Consider the following 22,871-nt stretch of genomic DNA (forward strand, 5'->3'; position numbering starts at 1 on the left):
GAGTCCCAGGGGTTCCACTTTCCATCCTCAGCTGTCCTCCCTGTCCTCAAAACAAGGCAGCTGCGACCAAAATGCATTGGGAACACCTAGGACTTTAATGGATACTTAGTAACCACTTCTCAGCTGAGGACCATTTTCCAAGGGGGTTCGAGCACATTTGAGTCACGTCTGCCGCCCCCTCAGAATACCTTGAGGGAGGAGCATGGCTTGGGGGAGGGACAGGCAGGCCGTCGGGAGTGCTGCAGAATGTGATGACTGGGCTGTTCGAGCTGGGCCAGGGCTGGCGGGGCTAAGCTTGGGGCTCGGGCACCATGCTCCACCATTTGAAGGCAAAGGGCACCCTGTGTATGTTGGCGCAGGCGCAGAAGTCCCCGATGTCAGTCAGGTAGCAGTCGAAGTCATCGATGAAGGTGCACTGGAAGCCCAGGGGCTCTAGCAGCTGGCGGATCTTATCTTCCAGGCAGCAGATGCCCTTGATCTGGGGCCCAAAAGGCTTGGGGATGCCCAGATTCTTGTCCATCACAATCATCTGCAGCTGTCAGAGAGAGGACGGGCCAGGCCAGGCCGGGGTGGGGTCAGAGCCGTGGAAGAAAGCCCCTCGGTGGTCAGGCTCAACCACACGCAGCAAACACAGGGCAGCTTCTCGAGCTCTGCCCCTAGTGGACGCCAGCCAACCTTGGCAAAATCCATCTCACTTTTTCTCAACCTTCCTGCGTCTCTGACGTGTTTCAGCAAAACCGAAATCCCGTCAGGCCACGGTCTGGCTCTGCAGACCTCCCTGGTTCCTTCCCCTACGGTGTTCCTCTTGCTCTGGACAGGAAGTTAACTTCACACTGTAATCACGCACCTCTCCTGGAACGCCTTTCCACCCAGCTCTGGCAGTTGACTCGTGTCAACTCTCATTTTTTTTTTTAAGATTTTATTTATTCGACAGAGATCACAAGCAGGCAGAGAAGCAGGCAGAGAGAGGAGGAAGCAGGCTCCCCGCTGAGCAGAGAGCCTGATAACAGGGCTCTATTCCAGAACCCTGGGATCATGACCTGAGCCGAAGGCAGAGGCTTTAACCCACTGAGCCACCCAGGCCGCCCCCATTTCTCATTTCTTAATTCCAGCCTCTCTTCCTCAAACACACTATCCCCCCGCCACTTCTCCCCACCCCTGCTCCCAGGGCCACGTCAAAACCAAGGGCTCCTGGGTCTTCTAGAATTAAAAGCTACCCCTGTGTGACTAATGAATGCAGGGCCTGTGTCCCTAGGACTCAAAAGAGGGTAAGCAGTGACTCCCATCTGTGAGGTGCACATGTAGCATCGCTCCCTCAGGGTTGAGGCTGAACCCAGAGGCTCGTCCCTGGCCACTGCTTGGCCTGGGACCCGCTGGTCTGCTCCCCGAGGCAGTGTTCCCTGAGGGGGGAGGGGAGGACTTCACCTCCTTTCTGCAGCCACTGCTGTCTGCTGTGCCTGAGGCTCTAGTCCTGCATCAGGGAAGTCAGGAGAGCAGCCAGCGTGAGCAGGACAGCCCCCCCCCACCCAGCCCAGCCCCTGCGTGCCTCACCAGGTTAGGGAAGTAGGGCCTTGCGAACAATTTCGTGGTCTGCTCGTTGGAGGGGACGTTGATTAGCTGCTCCAAGCAGAAGAGCTGCGGGATGTCGATGATGTCCTTCTCCACCAGGCCCAGCTCCTTCTTCAGGATGTCACGGTTCAGGTTAATGCACTTCTGTGGGGCAGGAAGGAGACGGGAGTTGGTGGGGAGTGGAGAAGCCCAGGGTCATGGCCTGAACGGCCCCCTGTCTTCATTCTGCTGGCAGGCATGCCCTCTCATAGAGGGCACACAGGTCCCTTTGGGGTTGGGGAAGCAGGGAAGGGAGGGCTTAGAGAAACGGCCAGGATCCCACAGCTGGCCTGATTCTACTGTAGCACGGGGCATTCATGTGGTCCTCCGTCCTGGCCAGAGTGGAGGAGCCGGGTGGACCAGGCCAAGGCAAGAGAAGTCCTCCATGGGCACACTACTGCCTTCCTTAGGAAGGGGCCTGAGCAGCTGCTCCCACACTTACAGCACGTTCTTGCCCTGACCACCTGTTTCCTGGGTCTTGATAATAAAGCTCATGACCTCTACCCCCAGGACAGGAGTCACTGGAGCCAAGATGGTGTTTGACCCCATACCTGGCCAGTACCACCCTGTTGTCCCCGGAGGCATTCCCTGTTCAGCGAAGGTCAGCACCATTGCCCAGAATGCCCCTGGGCGGGCATACGCTGGGAGCCACAAGGCCTCAGGGGGTGAAGTGGTTTGTGCCATGTGACCTTGGACAGGTCCTTGCCCTTTTCCAGACTTGTGTTCCCTGCTGGAATCTAGATAAGTTCTTTCTGGGAACTACTAGCCAGTGATTCACACCGAGGCCTGAGGTGCTGAGTGGCCTAGAACACAGCCCATGGGCCACTCCCGGAAGCATGGAGAGGACCCTGGTCCAAGTCTCTAGAACTCAGAGCTTCCTAGGGGAGTTGGCAGGAGGGGGCATCCTCTATTTTCTGGTCAGACGCCAGGCTACTTGAGTGGCCCAGAGCCTGTCTTTGGGGGTCAGACTTGGAATCAGACCCGCTTCCCCCACTCCTCGGCTTAGGTTCATACCTGGGGTCGAAGGCTTTGTACCCCCTATGCTTCAGGGGGTGATCAAGGATCATAGTCCCTTTCATGATGCTTGGGCTCAGTAGCTGCTCATTTAGGACCTTCTGAATTGTCCATGCCTCCCCCCACTTTTTGGAGATGGTCCCTCACGCTGTTGGCCCCTACCTCTACATAGTTGTTCTGCTTCCTCAGGTTTCCGTCCGTTAGAAGTTGGTTGATGGTATTGGCCTCCCGCCCTGTAGGCAGAAGGCAGGTGCGGGGCAGGACGTGAGGCCCGGGAGCGGTTCCTCCCAGCACCGGGCCTCCTGGTGTATTGTTGCCCCTGGTGGCCCTGACGGGTGACCTGGCCAGTCTCCAGAGACTACCTAGGTCACCTGTCACCTCTGGGAACTGACGTCAGGGTCATTAAAGCCCAGGGAGGACCTTTGCTGCCCCCCAGCCTCTCTGGCCCTGGTAGGAGGGAAGGCAGCTTGGATTAGGTTAGCGGGCAACTCCAGCCGGCACTCCCCTCTCCCCTGGGCGGCTCTGTAAACCTTGTGACCCGGACCACCTGGCCCCTCCTACCTGGGGCCTTGACTAGATTATTCAACTGTGTGCCTCAATTGCTTTGTCTTTAGGACAGGGATGGCCCTCTCAGGCCCCAGCTAAGTTAACAGGGTCTTTGGCATGTGGGGTGTGAAATGTGGCTTGTGCTAAGTATCACCTTCTAGAAGAGCTCCTAGAACCCTGTGACTCACCAGGTCCAGCATAGGTCACAGGCTTCCCGTGACCATGAAGCCGCACTTGGAGAAGCAGTGGGGCTAGAGAGCTTCCCAGCAACCCTTCCCTGGCTTCCCACAGACTTTCAAACAGAAGAAGTGTGCCCCAGACACACCATCTCCGCCTGTCCCTGTAGGTTTTCTACAACATGCCCAGGGCACCCAGGAAGTCCCAAAGCCCAGGTACTTGACTCCATGTTCCCCAACTAGTTAAATGTGAGTGTTGGTGACACCTGGCTTTGCCGCCTCATCCCCCCAGAGTCCCCTTCTCATACACTTGGCCATCTCCCCCACTCGGGAACCCCTAGCATCTCCAGAATAGCCCTGGAACAAGATGGGTGCTACACATTAGGCTTTCGTGCTGCCCTGGGACCCTGTACCAGGAGGAACAATGGCCAACCGGTGCTCTAGAAGGGACATCTGGGAAAGGAGGAGTTGGTGTCTGCTCTGATGCCAGGGGCTTTGCTCACCGTTAGAAAGGAGCTGGTCCTCCCGGACCTCTTCTAACAGAGTCATGTCTCCGTAGCCCTCCTTCTTTTTCTCCTCGAACAGTCTGTAGCAGGAGCTGGGGCTGGCCAGGAGCAGCCGGAACCCCTGAGAAACAACTAGGGTCAGATGCTCGCTTTCCTTCCAGAAGCTTCTAAGAGGCTTTAAAAGGGAGGGGAGACCCCTCCCTCTCTAGGCTACACCCCACCCCCCACCAACCTTGTCTCCCTCACTCTTGTCCTGCGTGGGGATAAAGCAGAGGAACTCATCCACATGGCCAGCCATCAGCCAGTCTGAGAAGAGCTCCACTGGGGCCTGGACTCGCTGGGCGTAGAGGAAGTCCCGCAGAGCCTTCCCCATGTCTCGGCCCTCCTTGCTAAGGGAGACACGGAATGACCAGCCCTTGAGCCAGCATGGTGTGGGTTGGCCAGCTCAAGATCAGTCTCCCTTGAGCTAACTGGCTGTTCTAACCGCTGGGTTCAAGGGACTGGTCCATAAAGGACGGGCTGGCTAAGAATCCCTTCCTCTGGCCCAACTCCAGACAGAGCCAAGGGATTCCACCTAGATCAGCTCTGAACCCTGGGACACAAGTAGCTCTTGGATTTAGGTGAACTAAATGAGCAGCCTTCCAAATCTGAAGCCAGGAGTCACCACTTGAAAGGATGAACAGTTCATCTGCTTTTTCTACCTGTAGTCTTCTGTGACAGTCCAAGACTCAAAAGTCCCTTCTTGCCGACTTAAATAGTCCAGAGCAGGGGCGCCTGGGTGGCTCAGTGGGTTAAAGCCTCTGCTTTCAGCTCAGGTCATGATCCCAGGGTCCTGGGATCGAGCCCTGCATCGGGTTCTCTGCTCAGCGGGGAGCCTGCCCCCCACCCGCCTCTCTGCCTACTTGTGATCTCCATCTGTCAAATAAATAAATAAAATCTTAAAAAAAAATAGTCCAGTGCAGATGATCTGCAGAGTCACGTGGGAGTCGGGGAGGGGGGCGGTCCCTTCAGTTTGAAGGCAGCGGGCCCCCGCCGGCCTCTTGCCTCACCTGGGATAAAAGGAGCTGCCAATGAGGATCCTGCCTAGGGGGTACTCTTTGCCTTCCACCTGCACAGGTGGGGACACCATCAGGTTCCCAATGGAGTCCATGCTGGCCACCCTGTGGTCCTTGGTGCGTTGGATCATGTAGCCAACCCCCGGGCTCTGGAAGGAGACCCAGTGGGGCAGGGCTGTTAGGAAGGATGGACTTTAAGCCCCAGTCTTAGCCCTGATCCAGACCGCCCGGTAGATCCCCACACCCTCTGCCCCCAGAGGCCACTGGGGCCCTCTCCCCCTTGGCACCCCATCCCTCCTGGGCAGCCGCGGGGCCTGACAGGTTGGATGGAGTTTAGATCAGCCAAACCGAGCCCCACACCAGGGAGTATTTCATGGGGAAGTCGTCCAGCGTGAGGACTCGAGGGGTGTCGAGGACCAAGGAAACCGTCTTGTGGGGAGCCTGGGTATAACAGAAGGCCATCTCGTCCTGGAGGGGATAGGAAAAGAAGTCGAGTCACCTGGCACCATCACCTGCTCTCCTGTGTCTGGCTTGCCGGTCACACCTTGCACATAGGCCACTTCCAAGGGGCAGCGGGGGGCTAGGCAACAGGAACTCCCTTCTGCCAACTCCTGCCCAGCCCTTGAAACTCCTCTGCTCAGGCATCCCCTTCTTTGGGGTTCTCCAGACCCGTTCTCCTAAGCAGTCTTGCTTAAAAGCTGGGTCACCGAGACCCTTCCTTCTCTTCCCTCCCGCACCCTGTCCGTGAACGAGCCTTGGTGGTTCACGGTGCAGGCGGACTGCTCTCCCGCACCATTCGGAAGAAGCCACCGTGCTTGCCTCCCCCTGTGACCGCGGTCCCCCTCGGCCAGTGCACTTTCATCCTTGCCCCTGCCTAGGACTGGTTCTCTAGTTCTCAGCCAGAGAAACCTAAATCAGAACATTTATGTCTCACTTCACACCTTTCGACATCCTACCTTGTTGTGAACTCGTTTTTCTCCCTTACCTTGGCTTAAAAGATCCCGAGTCTACAGTCTGGCTCTTTCCTCCCTCTGGCCTTTCTACTCTAATCTGGCCACACCAGCCCTTCTGCTCTTCCGATTCTCCAAGGACACCCCCCATTAGGCTCTTCACATCAGCTGTGCCTCCCCGCAAAGAGCTTTAATGTCTACTGTAGCACCAACCCCCCATCTCCAGATCTTTGTACGGTCAGCTCGGTTTCCTGAATTTGAAGCTTTTCCTCATCACGCAAAACGGCCTCATTTGGGCAAGAGACTCACTACAGCATCTTGCTATCCCAGCACTTACAGCCCCGTGTCCTGCTAGTTAGCACAGGAGCATGACCCGTCCCATTGTCCTGTGGCTGTAGCGTGTAGACTGGTGGCCAGTGTGTGGTCTTTGGGGAGAGGAGAGCCCCAGACAGCTGGGCCCTGCCCGGTTGGGCTGGACACTGCAGGAGGAGCCCTGCCCCAGCAGCCAGGAGGCGAAGGTACCAGACCGTTCACACCTGGGCGTTCTGTGGTCTCGAACCTGTGCATTCTGGAACAGGAGGGGAAGCTGGACTCTAAGTTCTCTCTTAGTGGCTAGGACTTGGGCAAGCCCTTCCATCTGAGCCTCTACTAAAGTTCTAGAAACAGACACCTCTGGTTTGAGCTTCGCTGGGTAGGTTGAACAGACACCTGATGCTAGGCACATGCACCACCTGCAAGGCTCCTTGCCCCTCCCCCAACAGGTGGATTTCCCCAGGTGGGGAGTTACCTGGAGCCACCTGCCCAGGCGGTTGGGGTCCTCATAGACAGATGCCACCTGGATGTTGCTCTTCTCGCTCAGCTCCATCACCGTGTTCGCAAAGCCTTCGACCTGCACCTCTCTGCCTCGGGAGAAAAGCCAGCCCTGGGGAGGCCTGCGGGGCTCCCTCCACCCCAGTCATGGCCTCACCCTTCCAGGGCCAGGGGGGCACCTCCTTCCAGTCAGGAGAGCTCACGCCCCTAGCCCCGAGGTAGGCAGAGCTGCTGTTGCCCCGCTTCTCGGAGCACGAGCTGGTACTTAGAGTGGGTCTCGCTCAGCAGCACTCAGCACACAGCAGTCGAGAACTGCCAGGGTCAGCCCCTGCTCTGCTTCCCTAGGACCCTGCTTTGTCCCCAGCCGGCAGTCACACCCCATGTGTGCCTTCCACCCCGCCCCAGGATCTCCCACCTCAGCCTACCCAGAGCGGCTCTTTTTCTCTTAAGAAGCCAAGCAGCCAAGTGCCCCCCACCAGCCCTTGGGATGGCCAACAAGGTTGCCATATTGGTATGGTTGGCAGGGGACAGGGGCAGGTCTCAGACCCTGGGGATCTTCGTGTTGTTGGGCATAATAGCAGGCTTATAGGACCACGATGGATGTCTGTTCCATGTTGGAGATGAACAGATGTGTTTGAGGCAGGTACTAAGACCACTCATTTTATACACAGATCCTCAGGAGTCGAATGCAAGCAAGGTCACACTATCGGGAAGTGTCAAAGTTAAGACTCTAGTCGGGTTCCAGGTCCAAGACTCCCTTTGTTATTCTGGGCTCCTAAAGAACCTTATTTCTCCAGTCAACACAGAGAAGGCTGCAGCTAGCCGACCAGCCTGACAAAGTCTGGAACAGTCCAAGGATGTGTGCGGGTGGAAGGCTTGAAGCTGGGTCAAGCTGTGCCTGCATACCACCCACCTCTATGGGGGAGTCCTAGGAGACCAGGCATTCAACAGATGGCTCTTATGAGTGAAGAGGAATCTTCAGATATAAAAGACAAGGTAGACGGATCTGGTGTATGGATTATCTGTTCTTGGCAGTCCCTCAAGCTCTTTCCCTTATACTGAAACCTGGTGTTCCTCTGAGGACCCTTCTCCCTGGAAGCCCTCCCATGGAAAGGCTAGCTTTCTTCTATCCCCCAGTGGGCCTGGAAGAGGGTTGAGTTCCCCTTCTTGCACTACCTCCAAGATCCCTATCTGGCAGCCAGTTCCAAAACCTCCAGCTCTGGCTCCAACTCCCCCTTGTTGTGACCCCTTGTCCTCAGCCGCTGTCAACCCCATCTTTCCGGTTCTTGGCCTTTCTCATTTGGCTTCATAATTTTCCCCTTGCCCCTTTGCTTGACAGAACCCCAACCCTGGTTAGCCCAGTTCTACATTTCCTCTTCCCTTGAACTCAAGTTACCAGAAATAGTTGGAGAAAAGCCCCTGGGGACGAGCTGAACTTGTCCTTAGCACCGGACAGCCGTCCTTCTCGCCCAGCCCTCACCCCCTTGCTCTGCTCTCCCTCCTGGAGTTGTGGGTGAGCAGTCCTCACGCCTATCAACAGGACCTGTGGACGCAGCCTACCAGCTTGGCTCCTGGAGTGGCGTTTCCCCTCCTCGGATTTGACCTGCTCTGCTGGATCATTAAGTCAGCCTCATTCACAGCTTCCCACTTTAAAAAACAGCCTGCCCTTGGCCACACACCCCCTTCTTGCTTCCCACCTCTGTAGAGATTTGCAAAGTACTCCCCCTTCCCGTTCGTCCCTCTGTGCTTCCAAACCCACCAGGCAGGATTTCTTGCTGCACAGTGAGTGACCTCCATCTTGCCAAACCCAATGGGCATTTCTTTCTCCTCTTGGTTTCACACAGCTGGTCCCTCACCTGGTCTCCCCCTACCCTTAACCTCTGGGTCTCCACTCTCCTGGTTTATTAATCAAACCTCCTCTCCCTTCCCAGTTGCCTTGCTATGTTCTTGTCCAGAGCTGAGTATTGGATCAACCCAGAGCTCACCACTCAGTTACCTTTCCTGGGTTCATCACTCCTTAGAGGAGCATGGCTAGGCCTGGGCTTTGAACGTGCTCCACCGGCCAGGGGCACCCAGCCTCGTCTTGAGCTTCCCAACTGTCCATGGAGCTCCAGAAGTTAAGAGACCCAGTGGGTCCCCCCCAGCTCTAAGTCTCTGGGACCAAAGCAATGACTCTATCCCAAGTCAGCAAAGGCGCCCCCATTCACCTTGCTGCAGACCCCAGACCCAGGGGACAGTCTTGTCTCCTTATAGCCCATGCATCAGCTCCCATGGCCCAGGGGGAGGAGGTCTGCCTTCAATGCACCCCTGAACCTAACTGGGCTCCCACCCCCTGTCCTGTGCCACTGCTACCTCCAGCTTGCGCCGTTGCCACAGCTGAAGTGGATCCTGCCTTCTGCTTGTGCCCCTGATTTTCCAAGTGGCTGGAGTGACGGGTTTTTACCGGTCAGGGTCCTTTGTCCTCTCCTCCAGAGGTATTTGCCCACCTAGCTAGGACGCCATGCCTGGCTTCCCTGCAGCTGGGGTGGCCCTCTGCAGGCCATGAGCACATGAGAAGTAGTTCAGAGACTTCCAGACCTCAGTGGCGGCACAGGACAGCTCTTCCGGACTTTGATTCTCCTGCCTTCCTAGGGCCTGGGACATGGACACAGACATGCCCGGGCCCAGCATCCATCACAAAGATGGAGATGCTGCCCCAGGGAAGGCGTCAGCACAAGACTGAAAGGAGCCAGGGCCACTCTGTGACTGAACAGTGCAGCCCTCCTACCTGTGGGCATCTAGGCAGAAAATGGGGTCTGTTCCAGCCCCCGAGGCCCTTCTGCATTGGTCCTGTCCTCCTCCTCCTGCTCCTGCCTGCCCTTTCCTGGCTCTCTGGGCCTCCCAGGAGCACGGACCAGTCCTTACCTTTCCATCCTTCACCCCGCTTTCCAGCACTGGCCGATACTTGAAGCCATGGTGTCGTCCACCTCCCCACGAGAGCCGGGGAGGGAGGCTCACAGTCACGGCTCAGTCCCTGGCACTGTTCGTGTTTAAAAAGGACTCCCGCAAGGACTACCTTGGGGATAGGACTAGACAGCTCAGGCAGGAGGAGCTCACTAGACATGGGGAGAAGTCTAGTGATCTTGACCCCCACCTCCCACCCTGCAGATGGACAGAATACCAGGAAGGACCTGGCACAGGTACCCGAGGGTCTCTTACCTGCACAGGTAGACCTCTAGAGGCATCTGGGTGCTGGGAGTAAAGACACAAGGGGCCACCCGGAACACCACCGTGTCTTTGTATGCCAGGGTCTCTGGAATTGACTGCAAAGTCACACAGGGTCCCGTTGGCAAGCTGGTTCCACGTCGCCCCTCCCCCTAGCCCCAAGCTTCCAGCTGTACACCCCTGCCCACCTCTAGACCCTTCCCTGTCCTCTGCCAACTATTCTCCCACAGGGGGCACTAGACCTAGACCGTAGCTCTGCCCCAGGACCGCCGGTCTACCTGGGTGAGGGCGGGGAACATACCTGGTCTTGCGACTCTTCCAGCAGGGAGACAGAGTAGGAGACGAGGCCCGAGAAGCTGGCAGACGGGAACTCCACAGCCTCAACATAGAAGGTTTCCTTCAGGGGATTCTCGAGGGGAGCGAGGGTGTAGGTGGGCCGGCCAGGCCCCAGCAGTAACTCAAAGGTGCTCGAGCTGTCTCCTGAGGACAGAAGGGACAGGCCAGCTGTTGACATAGCCCGGTGCCCATCTCCCCCTCAGACGGTTGGGGTGCCGGCTCGTTCCTCTGGGCAGAAGCCAGGCCGGAAGCTTTTCCGTCCCTGTGTTTCTTGTGTGTGGGGCTTAGGGGACAATCAAGTGTTTGTTCACGGACAAGGGCCAGAGCTCAGCAGCGCTGTTCAAAGACCTAGCACACGTATCACAGGGTCGGGGCTCGGATGAAGATGCCGGCCTTTGAGGCTCTGGCTCGATTCTCAGACCAGCTTTGGGGAGGAAATCCTAAAAAGCCTCAGAGGGGAGAAGCAGCCAAGGTGGGCTTGGCAGCCTCGTCTGAAACAGCAGACCCTCCTTGAGTAAGCGGCAGGGAGGCTTCCGTGGGAACAGCCTGTCGGACAGGATAGGCCTCGGATCGTTTCCAGAGAAGCTCAGGAAAGTTCCTATCCACTGTGCGGATCCCAGCACCCTCAGGCTTCTTGGGGGTGTGAAACAGAAAACCACACACAGAAAAGAGAAGTTGACCACACCCTGCGGTTATCTCTACTAAACTCCGTTCACTGTCCATTTGCAGAGATCGTCCTGACCCGAAGCCACCAAACTTGCCCACCTGACCTTCCTGCCACTCTCCTTGTCCTTCCAACCCATTCCCAGCATGGCCATCCTGCCCTGATGGCCTCTAGACTCCAACTCCAGGAAATCCCAGTCTCGGTTTCCCTGGGTCACCAAAAACCATCTGGGCGCCACATGCCTCTGCACAGCGGGGGCCAGCTGCCTTGGCCTCGGACTCCAACACGCCACAGATGGCTGCTGAGGTCATTGCCATCCCCAGGACAGAAGCACAGCTCTGGTTCACTGACCTCTTACTCTGGGTGATGGCACTGCGGTGGCCTGCATGGTGGCTGTGCCCCAGACACTAGCTATGGGGCACTCAGCAAGAAAGCCTTACAGGCATGGGGTGCCAGCTGCGGGGGACCCCAGCTTCTGCTGGCCATGTTTGGGACGGCTTCAGCTAGGACTGCCCCTGGGGACTCCTGCCTCTAGTCGGCCTGAAGGCTGCCCTTGCTGGCCTGGAGCTAGGCCTCAAAGGGGCACACCTGGACAAGGTGGAACCTGCCACCAGGACCCCCAAAGCTGCCCAGCACAGGGACGCAGCCCTTTCAGCAGCCTGTGCAGGTTCACAGCTGGTATGCTTGGAGCATCGCCGGGTTCCCAGCCGCCACGACTAGACTGTGCTGGACACCACTTGGTGCCCCAAGAACGTCCAGCAGCTTCAACTGCGCAGGGCCCTGGGCTCCCCATGGCCCCTGTACACGAAGGTGATGTCCCATGGAGTTGGTGGGGCTCAAGAGGGGCCCAGCTCTGCCTGCTGAGGGCCCTTCCCAGCCACTTCAATCCTGTGGCTGGCTGGGGGTGGGAGGTCTCTCTTCTAGCTGCTGGTCTTTAAGCATAGCTGACATTTGGTTGTGGCCGTCCTATAGGCCAGGAAGCGTGGCGGAGGCCCACAGACTCCTATGCACCCTCCCCACCTTTGATGCAGGTGCTGTGACTGCCTGCCCCATTATCCGGGTAAGGAGGGAGAAAAGTACCTGAGGACAAAGACAGGCTCTTCCTGCCCGCATTCCTGTTCGCACTCAGTTCTTAGCTCCTCTACCCTTGATCTCAAGCCACTCCCCAGCCCCTGCTCGGTCCCTGGCTGTCCATCCCTAGCAGACTTGGAGAGCAGGGAGTGAACTTACCCTTCTAGAGTTGGGACCCCAGAACCCAGTCAACATGGATGTGAGCCGTGCTTTCTCCTTACCTTCTAGGTACCATGGGGGTCTGTCCTCAATACTTCTAGCTCAGATCTTCATCCTTCAAGAATCCTAATCCCTTTGAAGGTCATGCTAGCAGATCACACCACCTGCCCCCATCCTCGCCACACCGTCCTCCATAGACGGTTCTAGCCCTGGTCCATCTTCCCCACGGTGGTCATTGCTGGTCACACCATAGCCCAGCCCAGCCCAGTCCATCCAGTCCGCGCTGTTCCTTGACCTCATTGCCATGAGACAGAGCCCTGCACCACCTCAGACGTGCCTCCCCATGCTCACGGCCCGGATGTCACCTCCACACAGACCATCTGCATGTTCTGCCTTTTTAGGTCAACTACACTCCCACCTCCATGATTCTTCACCCCAGCCCCCACCCTGCCAACTCCTCCCTCTCCCCGCCCCTCCCCTCCCTTCCGTTCCAAGAGCCACAGCTACGCCTGCTCTCATCTCTTGCACACACGCCCGGTCTGACCTGGTCCGCTCCCACCCCGAGACCTCAACTCCGGGTAAGCCAAGTCTGCGGAGCACTTTCGTACCCGAGCAGCCAGAGGAACCACAACGCTGAGACCACACTTAGGAGGAGACCAAGCCTCAGAGCTGCCATCACCACTGCTCGGGAACACTACTGTCACACTCCCGTCTGTTAGTGATCCCGTTTCCAGCGTCCTCCAAGGGGGATGTTCTCCTCCCCAGTTTCTTCCTCTGAGTTGCTCCCTTACCCGGACCCCTGCTGGACCACGCCACCCCCCCCCAGACGTGCTGAGTTTCTCCATCTCCAGTCATTCCCCACTCCCTCCCAGCCTCCAGTCACCACCTCCCCATGGTTCCCTTCCCAGCACAGTTGTCCCACGTGCATGTCCATGGTCTGCCCGCTTCCCTTCCAGCCCCACGTTCTTACCAAATTCATGAACGACGGGCATGTTGAGAAGTGCGACATTACCACGGATTTGATTAGCCTAGCAACAGCCCATCGTGGCCCTCATGAAAGGCTTCCTTTCCTTGGTTTCTAGAACTTCCTCTGGCTTTCTAGGTCTCTGGAAATCTCCCCTCAGACTCCTTTGCTAGATCTTACAAAGCAGCGTTCTCAAACTTCAGCCTGGTTCACAATCAGCTGGAGGGCTCGTGAAAACACCACGTGCTGTGTGTCCCTGCCCTGTATTTGTAGAACTTAAAAATTTTTTTTAAATTTAAACTCTACCCCCGATGTGGGACTCAAACCCACAACCCCACAATCAGGGGTCACATGATTCACTGATGGAGCCAGGACACCTGGTTGCCCTGGATTCCTAAGTTTTTCAATTTTTAAGTAATCTCTACACCAAGTGTGGGGCTCAAATTCATGACCCCGAGATCAAGAGACAGAGCCAACCAGGAACCTTTAAGTTGAGTAAAAAAGCCCTGACAGTTGGACACGGGTGATGAAGTACATCTTTAGCAAGGTACACAAGTCATTGTCTCTGTTCTCTGTCCACAAGGGGCCACACTGGGCCAGAGCCTCCTCGTAGCCTGAAGCAGGCTTAGACCCAGCGCACATATGGAAGGACCGCATACGACCAACCCGGGCCGCCTCTGGTGGCTGGTCCCGCATCCCTTCCAAGTTCAGCTGTGGCCTGCAGAAGAGACCGAGCCTCAGGCGGAGCCAGGGCCCCTGAGTACAGGTCAGGAAGCAGCCGAGGTGTGTTCTCCAGGACTGGAGACCAGGGATGGTCGTTCTAGAGCAGAACCTTCCCTAGTCACCCAGCGGAAGCTGAACTTGGCTTCTAAGAGAAAGGAGCCTACCGGCACATGCCTCCAGAAGCAACGTTAATGTCAGTTTGATGAATACAGAGACACTGAATGCTAAGTCAGTTTAGTTACATCAAAAACTTGTTCGTGGGGTGCCTGGGTGGCTCAGTGGGTTAAAGCCTCTGCCTTCAGCTCAAGTCATGATCCCAGGGTCCTGGGATCGAGCCCCACATAGGGCTCTCTGCTCAGCAGGGAGCCTGCTTCCTCCTCTCTCTCTCTGCCTGCCCCTCTGCCTACCTGTGATCTCTGTCAAATAAATAAATAAAATCTTTAAAAAATAAATAAATAAATAAATTAATTAATTAAAAAAAACACTTGTTCGTTCAAGGACATTTTGCTGGACACACCCAGCTCTGCTTTCTGAACCAACAGCCCTTGGGCCTTTATCTATAGGATAGGAACGTGCACCTGCCTTCCAGGTTGGTAGGGTTACAGACGGGCAGGGTGCTGTGTGATGCCTGGGACAGACATGCGGGCACGGCTGCCATGCAGTTCCTTGGCCTCCGAGTTCTGGAAACTCAATCTAATGGGGCCTTATAGAGGAGTGAAGACGGCCCCTCCAGGCAGGAGTAATTGGGAGAAGAGCTTAGCAGGTCCGTATAAGGCAATAGCTTTCAGCCAGTATGCATTTCTTGTCTTCCAGCTGTGAAACCTTGCCGGACAGGCACTGCAGTCATCCTTGCTGGGGAAGTGGCTTGAAGGGACACTGACTCACCCACACGTATAGGCTTAGTAGATGGAGGTGGCAGCCGGAGGGTCCCAGGGACACAAGTGTGGCCCCACCAGGCCCCGACCTGCAGCCGTGGGTCCCTGCAGGCCTCCAACAAGGTCCCTGCTGGGAACGACCTGGCCTCAGCTCCCCCTGGAGCGTTGGAAGAGAAGCCAGAGCTGGATGTGGTACAATCAAGAAACTCACTTTGGGGCCGGTAGACTCTGGCCTTCTCTGCCTCTTCCTCGGAGGTGTGGAGAAGCAGTCGGTATTTCTTTAAAGCACAACTGGGCCCTTGAACGTTCAGGGTCATCTGGGACAGACTCTGTATTTCTGGGCAAAAGACAAGATAAAGCCGGCGCTGCAGGGGTGGAGGGAGGAGGGGAGGGGCTGTCGGGCCAGGGGTGGGGCTCCTATATCAGGGTCCTGGGGACCCTCCGCCTTCCGCTCTGGCCCATCCCTGCAACAGGTCTCTGCTCCCTGCTTCCCCACATGGCCGTGGGCAACTTGTCATCCTGGGGTCTGCTGGGAGTTAGGATGGCTGTGACCCCAGCTGGGGCCAGTACACAGCCCCTACAAACTGAGAACAGGGCCTGGCACAGTCCGCTCAAGGAGGGTCCCCTGCCAGCCTGGGTGTGAACCAGGGCATCCCTTTATACTGCTAAGACCCAGAACCTTGGTGCCAACCACAAGTGAGGACCAGATCCAAGACTGCTCTTGCCTAAGACAGTCAGGGCTCCTGGCCCAGGTCACAGGAGGGTTTTTAGGAAGATGCTTGCAACCCTCTGTTTGGCCTTCTCATCTAATTTGTGAAGCTAGATAGATCATCCCATTTTACAGATGGGAAAACAAGACCAGGGAAGTTAACATGCTCAAGTCCATAGCCAGGAAATAAGGTTGCTATCCCACACCAGGACCCATGCTGCCCCCCAGCCAGAGCCATGTGGCTTCTTTCTTCCTAGTTATAAGTTTCAAGCCTCTGACAAGAGACTTTAGGCTCAGAGTGGGGACACCTCCACCTGGCATCCATGTTTGCTGAGGGTGTGGCAGCAAAGCCCCAGGGAGAGGTGGATCCGAGGGAGAGGTGGATCCCAGGAGAAAAGCTACAGCAGTCCCAGGACAGCAGTCAGACCTTACCCTCTGGAAGGAACACCTTCGTGGTCTTCTTGTCTACAACCTGGCCCTTGTCAGCTGGGCTGCAGTCCACAAGCAGGATGGCACCCCAGCCACTGGGACCCCAGACCCAGTTTTTCTGCAAAGACAACAGGAATGTTGACTCAGGAAGAAGCCAGGGAAATCCTGCTTTCCAGATGCTACCCCACAGCAGGAGTGGACCTGAGGCTTTACAGGAGGACTGGGACCTCTTGGGGAACTCAGGCACTTAGAAGCAGGCAGCATCAGGGGAGTGGGTAGAGAGGCAGAGAGGAAGCTGGGTGCGGGTCACGGCTCCCCGCCGGGATTTCAGTGCTGAGCCGCCCGGATGGAGGCAAAGGGGAGGAGGCGGGTCCCACACAGGGGGCCTGTTCTGGTTGACTGTACAACCAAGCTAGGATGGGGACTTAGTGTCACCAGATATTCTAGCTTTTTTTTTTTTTTTTTGAAAGAGCTAGACATGGACTTCGGTTTTGTTTTTAAAGATTTTATTTGACAGAGAGGGCTCGAGCACAAGCAGGAAGAGTGGCAGGCAGAGTGAGAGGCAGAAGCAGGTTCCCTGCTGCGCAAGGAGCCCCATGTGGGGCTCAATCCCGGGACCCTGGGATCATGACCTGAGCCCAAGGCAGACACTTAACCAACTGAGCCCTGCAGGCGCCCTGGACTTCATCAGCTCGGATTGTGTTGGAGCCATTGGACTTCGAAGACACTGTGTGATCTAGAGTCTGTGGGCCCGCGCCCTTCCCTGCGCCGCCTCACCTTAGCCTGCTTGTCACTGGTCATCTGGACCTGCCCAGTACGGTAGACGTCCACGTCCAGGGAGACCACTGAAACAAGAGAAAGTTTCCACCACCCAGATCTGCTACACGGAGCCTCAGAGTGCCAGGTAATCCCAGCAGTGCTCAAAGCTGGGATCAGGGATGCCCAGCCTTTCAGGCACGTTGTCAGCGCAGAAGAAAGGTCCTCCAAGGCCGACTGCTTCTCTGAGCGAGCCTGGAGAGGACCAAGTACCCGCGTGTCTCCCCCAACCCCCTGGGAAGTCACAAAACCAGCCCGTGGTGGTCCTGATCCATCTCGTGCCTCTTGGAATATCCAGGTGACACCCCCCAGGAGGAATGACGTTCCTAGCGCTCTGGAAAGCTCCTGGGCTCTAAGACTTAGGAAGGGCCGATCCACAGCAACTCCAAGCCTCTGAGAGCAGAGGGATCCAGGCTGGGCCCAAGTATCATCACCGAGGCTCCTCCTACAGTCTCCACACTCCACCTTCCACTCCTCCCCACTGCACGCTGACCACCGTGCGGCTTTGCTCTGGTTTTATTTTCGTTCACAGAGCAGATCACCTGATGTGCTCAGCTGGAATGCCAGGGCCAGGAGAACAGACCACAGTCGCCGCGTGTACTTAGCCCCTGGTACGGGGATGTTCAGGGACCAGATCCCTGCTAGGAACCAGGTACAGTTCTGGGTCCTAGGGACACGGCAGCATGCGAGACAGGCTCGGTCTTCTTCAATCTTGGGGATGGGAGTGTGAGTGCACACGTGCGCGCACACACGCACGCAGGCACACACAACAGCGGTAAGGGGTCAAGAAATGAGTAAAATGCACATTATGTCTGATGGCAAAGTGTTGTGGAAACAAGGAGGGGATGGAGGAGTTGTTTTAGTTTTAGACAATCTAAGTCTTCTAAAGAGTTGAAATATAAACAGAGGCCAGAAAGAGGCAAAAAAAAAAAAAAAAGATTGGTGTTATTTTTGGTAAAAGCAATTAGAACAGGAAGTGCAAAGTGGTAAGGTCAAGGGTCCAGGGCAGAATGAGCATGGAGAAGAGAAACGGGCCACTGGGCAGAGGTAGATACCCAGTTCACGTAGCTTTTGTGAGTAAAAGGGACACCAGCTTTAGTCCGACTATGCAGAAGCACCAGAAGGCTCTAATCTGAGGAGACATTATCAGATAGCCTTCTGAAGACACACTGCTCTGGGAGCCAGGTCAGGAGTGGACAGTAGAACAGGAAGGACAGGGTTCCCACCCGGGGAACCTGTGCAGTGACCCAGGTAGGAGAGGTTGGTGGCTCAGACCAGCCAAGAGCAGCCAAGGTGGCTTGTGGCTGGATTCCAGTGAACTTTGAGGAAACAGCAACAAGACATAAGGACTGACAGGGGTGGAGGGAGAGGGAAGAGTGACCCCCAGGGTTTAGGCCTGACCGGCTAGAAAGGTGGACCACAGTCCATGGTGATGGGAAGACCACTGGGAAGGTAGGTGCTAGAGGAAAAGGAAACCGATCTGGGTCCTCCTACTCTGCGACCATCTTCCCGGAAGTAGAACCAGTTTCATTTGGGATATAGTAAAGATGGAAACGCTGGTTAGACAGCCAAGAAGTTATGCTGGGTCAGCGGATACCTGCGTCAAGTTTGTGGGAGATGCCTGGCTGGAAAAGTTTGGGGGATCTCCTTCAAAAAGTTTGAAGACGAACCAGAATCAGGTTTAAGAGAGCAGAGGCTCTCTCTTGTTCCTTAAGACAGTAGACAGCATAGTTTGCTCCTACTGAAGGAATAGAGAGAGGTTCTGGCTTGTTCTGGAATGATCCAGAAAAGGAGTGAGGAGAGGAGTAGAGTCGTCCTCCATCATTAAGTTGCGGAAGGAAGGTTCTGAATCAGAGGGGAGAGGACCAGATGTGAGAAAGTGAACTTTGCACCAGATGCACCACGGGTAACAACACAGGAGGCAGAATACTGGTGGGGCCCAGGGTAGGTGGGCCAGACAGTAGAAGCTCAGGGAATTTCCCATGCCTGTGCTCAGGGAATGAGGTCAGCGGTGAGTGAGTGTGGCTGGAGGGGATTGTGTGAATGGGCATGTTGGGGGAGTACATCCAGGATCCACAGGAGGGGTCTTATTACCAGGAGAGCCCCTCCCCACGCCCCAGGGTACTCACCGATGCCGGTAAGGCAGAGCACAGCCGTGGCCACAGGGACATCCTCGTCAGACAGATAGTATGAGACGGAAACCTGTGGAGACAGCACCCAGCACTCATGGAGGGGATGGCGGGGGGAGCAGGAACGGGAACTTGGGCTAAGCACCCACAGCCAGCCATTGGACTTCAGCCTCCGTTACAGCTTCTGAGCTTCTGATGTCAACCAGTGAGTTGGGGGGCAGGGTCCTCCACGTGCTGGCTGGCTCCGGGGCGGAGAGCACTTCTCCGGTCCTCTGGGCTCAGCCAGGATGCGTCGCAGCTGTGAATTTTCCCTGGGAGCTGCGTCGTGCTTAAGTGTGCCCTGTGCCTCCTAGGGAGGGTCCTGCTCTGGGCAGAGGGCAGCAGGGGACGTGCACTGCCCATTGGTCTCCTGCCGGTCACCAGCAGACCGTTCCAGCAAGTTTTGCTGGCCGAGTACCCTGGTCCTGAACGGGCTTCCGTGTTCTCACCCCCATTTCACACTGGAGTCAGCTGGAGAGCTGAGCCGCAGAAGCCGGGGCTCCCCTGGGGGCTGACTTAATTGGCAGAGGGTGTGGTCTGGGAGGTGAGTGTTAGAGTCCCAGGTGGTCCCAATGACACTGTAGGAGCCATCAGCGGCGGCCCCAGAACCACCCCCAACAGCAAACCCAGGAGCCGGCTTTGCAAGGAGGTCATCCTCCTGCCACCAGCGGTGCCCCATCAGGGTGATAGCTTGCCCAGGAGAAAGAACACGGCCTTGGGCTCAAACCCTAGATCTGCCCCCACTGTAGTCAAGTCATTCGGGTTGAGAAAGGTCATCTTGTGCCTCGGTTTCCACGTATGGAAGATGGGGGTAGGGCTGACCTCATGGAATAGAACCCCAGATACCCAGGACACAGCATATGCATTTACTACACGGTAGCTCCTCAGTTTCCTTGAGCTCTCCGCACCCGAGGACCAGCTTTAGCCAAACAAGCTCATCTGAGTTTTTTTGCTGTAAAACTTTTGAGCCGGTTTTGCAAAGCAGCTTGTTGGGAAGGTGGCCCGGGGTCGTGGTCAGGAGCACAGGGAGAGTCCGACGTGTTGGAGCTGGAGTCCTGGCTCAGCCGATCATGCCCTCCCTCCCTGCTTGTCTGCATCCTGGGGTCACTGAGCGCCCCCCTCACAGTTCTGATGCAAGCATTGAATGGCAGGCAAAACACCTGCGTGGTTCACAGACTTGGGGCCCCAGGGAAACACCAGCTCCCAGGAGGGAGCCCCTAGGTGTTGGGTTGACCCCTCCCCCAGCTAGAGGGTTCCCCCTCACCCCCACGCCCAGGCTTACCTTGTCACCGTCGATGGCAGAGCTGGGGGCGGTCATCTTCACCAGCACGTCTATGGGATGTGACAGAGGCCACCGGGTCGGGGCAACCTCCTCCCCACTCCCTGCCTGGACTGTGTTGGGGACATCCACCAAGACCCGCGGAGAGCCACTGACCGCGAATAACTTGCACTTCTCCGGGGCACACCTGGTTGGCCCGGCAAGGAGACAGACCTTAGGGCACAGGAGTCTCCATCCTTGGACCACAGGGCAGGTGGCTTGGTGGGGGATGGGTCCTGACCATGGCTCCCCTTGGGGTGTTGAGTCAGAGGCCAGCTGGCCAGGACAGGTTTGTGGACCTCCAACTTCAGCCTGTTCCTGCCTTCACCCACTCCAAGGAGCCCGTGTCCTTCACCTGCCAGCTCTAGCCCAGACCCCGCCCCTCAGTGAGTCTCCAGAAATTACCAAAGCTACATCTTATTTGTAAGACCGTGGAGGGAGGAGCCATTTGTATGAGCCAGAAGGGATCCCCATAGGGGGAGAAACAGGATCCGGGCCTCAGGAGGTTCACGTGGTGACTCTGGGGAAGACTCAGCCTCCAGCACAAGTTCCACCCTTCCCCCTCCACTAAGGCTCCAATTTACAGGAGCCCCCCCACCTTAATTAATCCTTATGGCCTCCTAGAGAGCCAACCTCACCCCTGCTTCACCAGTAAGAGCACAGGATCGGCAAGGCACTTATTCCTCTAAGGTCCCACGGCCCATATGGGCCTGAGGCAGGATTTAGGTCAGAATCCTGCAGTGTCAGGATCACAAGGCCCGTAGAGACCCAAACCAGTCTCCTGGAGATGAGGCAGGAGCCAAAGGTGCAGAGAAGGGCAGTGACCCCCGCCTAGCCTAGGGGTACCCCCGTACGTGAGGCAGGCACCTGCCCCCCCAGCCAGAGCCCCCAACTCCTCACCCATTGATATCCAAGCAGATGTCCGTGCCCAGCACACACAGGGCATGCACTGGGCTGTCCAGAGACAAGCGGACGATGCTCTGGAAAGACATGGCGCGGCCCTCCAAGCCGTCAACCCTCAGACCTGCTAGACAACGCTGACTCAACACAGCAGCCTCACATAAACCCCAGGGCTCACCTGCGTCCTCCCCTATTATGGGCTCAGGGCCTCCCCAGGCCACTCCCTTGTTAAGGAGGCTTCAGCAGCTGCCCAGGTGTGGCTGATTTTCTCCATTGAGGCTTGCTGGGGTGGGGGTGGGGGGTGGCATGGAGGAGCGGGTGGGGTCCAAGCCCCGTGGCCGCTAATCAATCAGGCAGCTAGTTCCTACAGATCCAGGGCCTCTGAGGCCGGCTGCTTAGGTCTCTGGTCTTGAACTAGGAGCAAGAGGGACTCTGGGGAGCTAGGGCCGGGGGCGGGGGTGAGGGTGGGGGCAGGGGCTGGGCAACCTGGCCATGACACCACAGGACTGACACCGCCGCAAGCTGCGGTCAGGAGCACATATCCACAGAGGGTACATGGGGTTCATGCAGGAGGGCAGCGCGCAGCAGCATCGCCAGGCACCGGGGCCTCAGCCCTTCCAGAAAATTCCCGAGGTGAGCCGGGCAAAGTAGCTGGATCAGCGGTCCTCGATGCATAGTGGTTGCAGAAAGGATCAGGAGGCTTGTTAACATTATAGACTCCTGGGCCTAGCCGGTCTGGGGTGTGGTCCAGGTGATGGGGTGCTCCTTGTCCGCAGGGGTGGCAACAACTCCCAGAGGGGGGCATGGCAAGTGTTGCTGGAATGAATGAGCAGAGGAGCCCCTGCTGAGCCCGGTTCAGCAGCTGCCTCCCATCGTCCCTGAGCTCACGGAGCGAAGGACAGAGAATGGCTCCCGCACCAGGGACCCGCCAGCTAACTCTAGAGCAGTGTTCATGGCATGGTTTAAGTGAGGGTCTGTGGTTGTTCTTGAACAGGTACCACGTTCACAGGGTCCCAAGTTCAAAGGGGGCTTGCAACAGTGTCCCTCCTGCTCTCTCACGCACCCAGTTCCTTCTGGAGGCAGTCAGGGGCATGGGTTTCTTCAGTGTCTTTCCAAATAAATGTGATGCATGAGCAAGAAAACACCAGGCTTATCCTCCCTCCTTATTTTTATGTAAGTGGCAGCAAATGCTACATAGTATCTATATCTTGCTGTTTGCATTTCATAGTACAACTTGGAGAGAAGTTCGTGCTGGCAGCATGTGAAAAGCAATCCTTATCCTTTTTTATGGCTGCTGGAGCCTCCCAGCAGAGCCACACTGTGATGGGTAGAAACATTCATTTTCAGTCTTTGACGCTGACACACGATGAGGTGGCGTGTAACCAGTGTGTAACGGCACAGGGCGTGTAAGCTGGGTCCCGCGTGAAGTCTGCTCAGTCAGCCAGACTTGTTAAATTCAGGACTAAAAGTAGAAGTATCCCTCCCTGGAACCGTTCAGCATGCGATGTACCTGTCGGGGTGGCTTTACTTAGGAGGCTCTTGGAGATTATGGGTCAGCCGGGAAGACCCGAAAAGCCCTTCTGTTTGGGCTGGAAGTGGCAAATATTGAACAGGTGGGCGGTGCTCAGCATGCGTGTGCTCCTGCCTACACCCGCCCACCTGTCCGCCCTGCTGCTCACACCCACGCCAGCAGGAGGTGAGCCGGAGGGAGGGGGTGGTTGGGCTGGGGAGGGGTTGCTGAGGGCTGGGCTCTGGCTTCTGGAGTCAAACAGTCTGGGAGCTCTGCCCCCCTTGAGCTGGGACAGCCCTGCCTTGTGCAGGGTTCTGAGAGTGCGGGGTGGGGGGTGGGGGGGACACTCTCAACCTGGGG

General features: G+C 56.8%; 1 protein-coding gene across 1 annotated transcript; it reads right to left on the reverse strand.

Annotated features, from left to right (window-relative positions):
• Positions 1-289: 289 nt before the first annotated feature.
• PADI6 (peptidyl arginine deiminase 6) lies at positions 290-21,111 on the reverse strand. The gene is made up of 16 exons (XM_047727478.1): positions 21,002-21,111; positions 20,066-20,249; positions 18,745-18,817; positions 16,577-16,644; positions 15,803-15,917; positions 14,873-14,998; positions 10,171-10,349; positions 9,864-9,967; positions 6,643-6,754; positions 5,266-5,373; positions 4,900-5,054; positions 4,083-4,239; positions 3,848-3,971; positions 2,785-2,855; positions 1,552-1,713; positions 290-535 (listed from the first exon to the last, which is right to left on the reverse strand). Exons 1-16 carry the CDS (start codon positions 21,091-21,093, stop codon positions 290-292), a joined length of 2,076 nt encoding a protein of 691 aa, XP_047583434.1. The 5' UTR covers positions 21,094-21,111.
• Between the last annotated feature and the right edge of the window lie 1,760 nt (positions 21,112-22,871).

The sequence above is a fragment of the Lutra lutra genome, chromosome 4 (assembly GCF_902655055.1).
Source record: "Lutra lutra chromosome 4, mLutLut1.2, whole genome shotgun sequence".
NCBI lineage: Eukaryota > Metazoa > Chordata > Mammalia > Carnivora > Mustelidae > Lutra > Lutra lutra.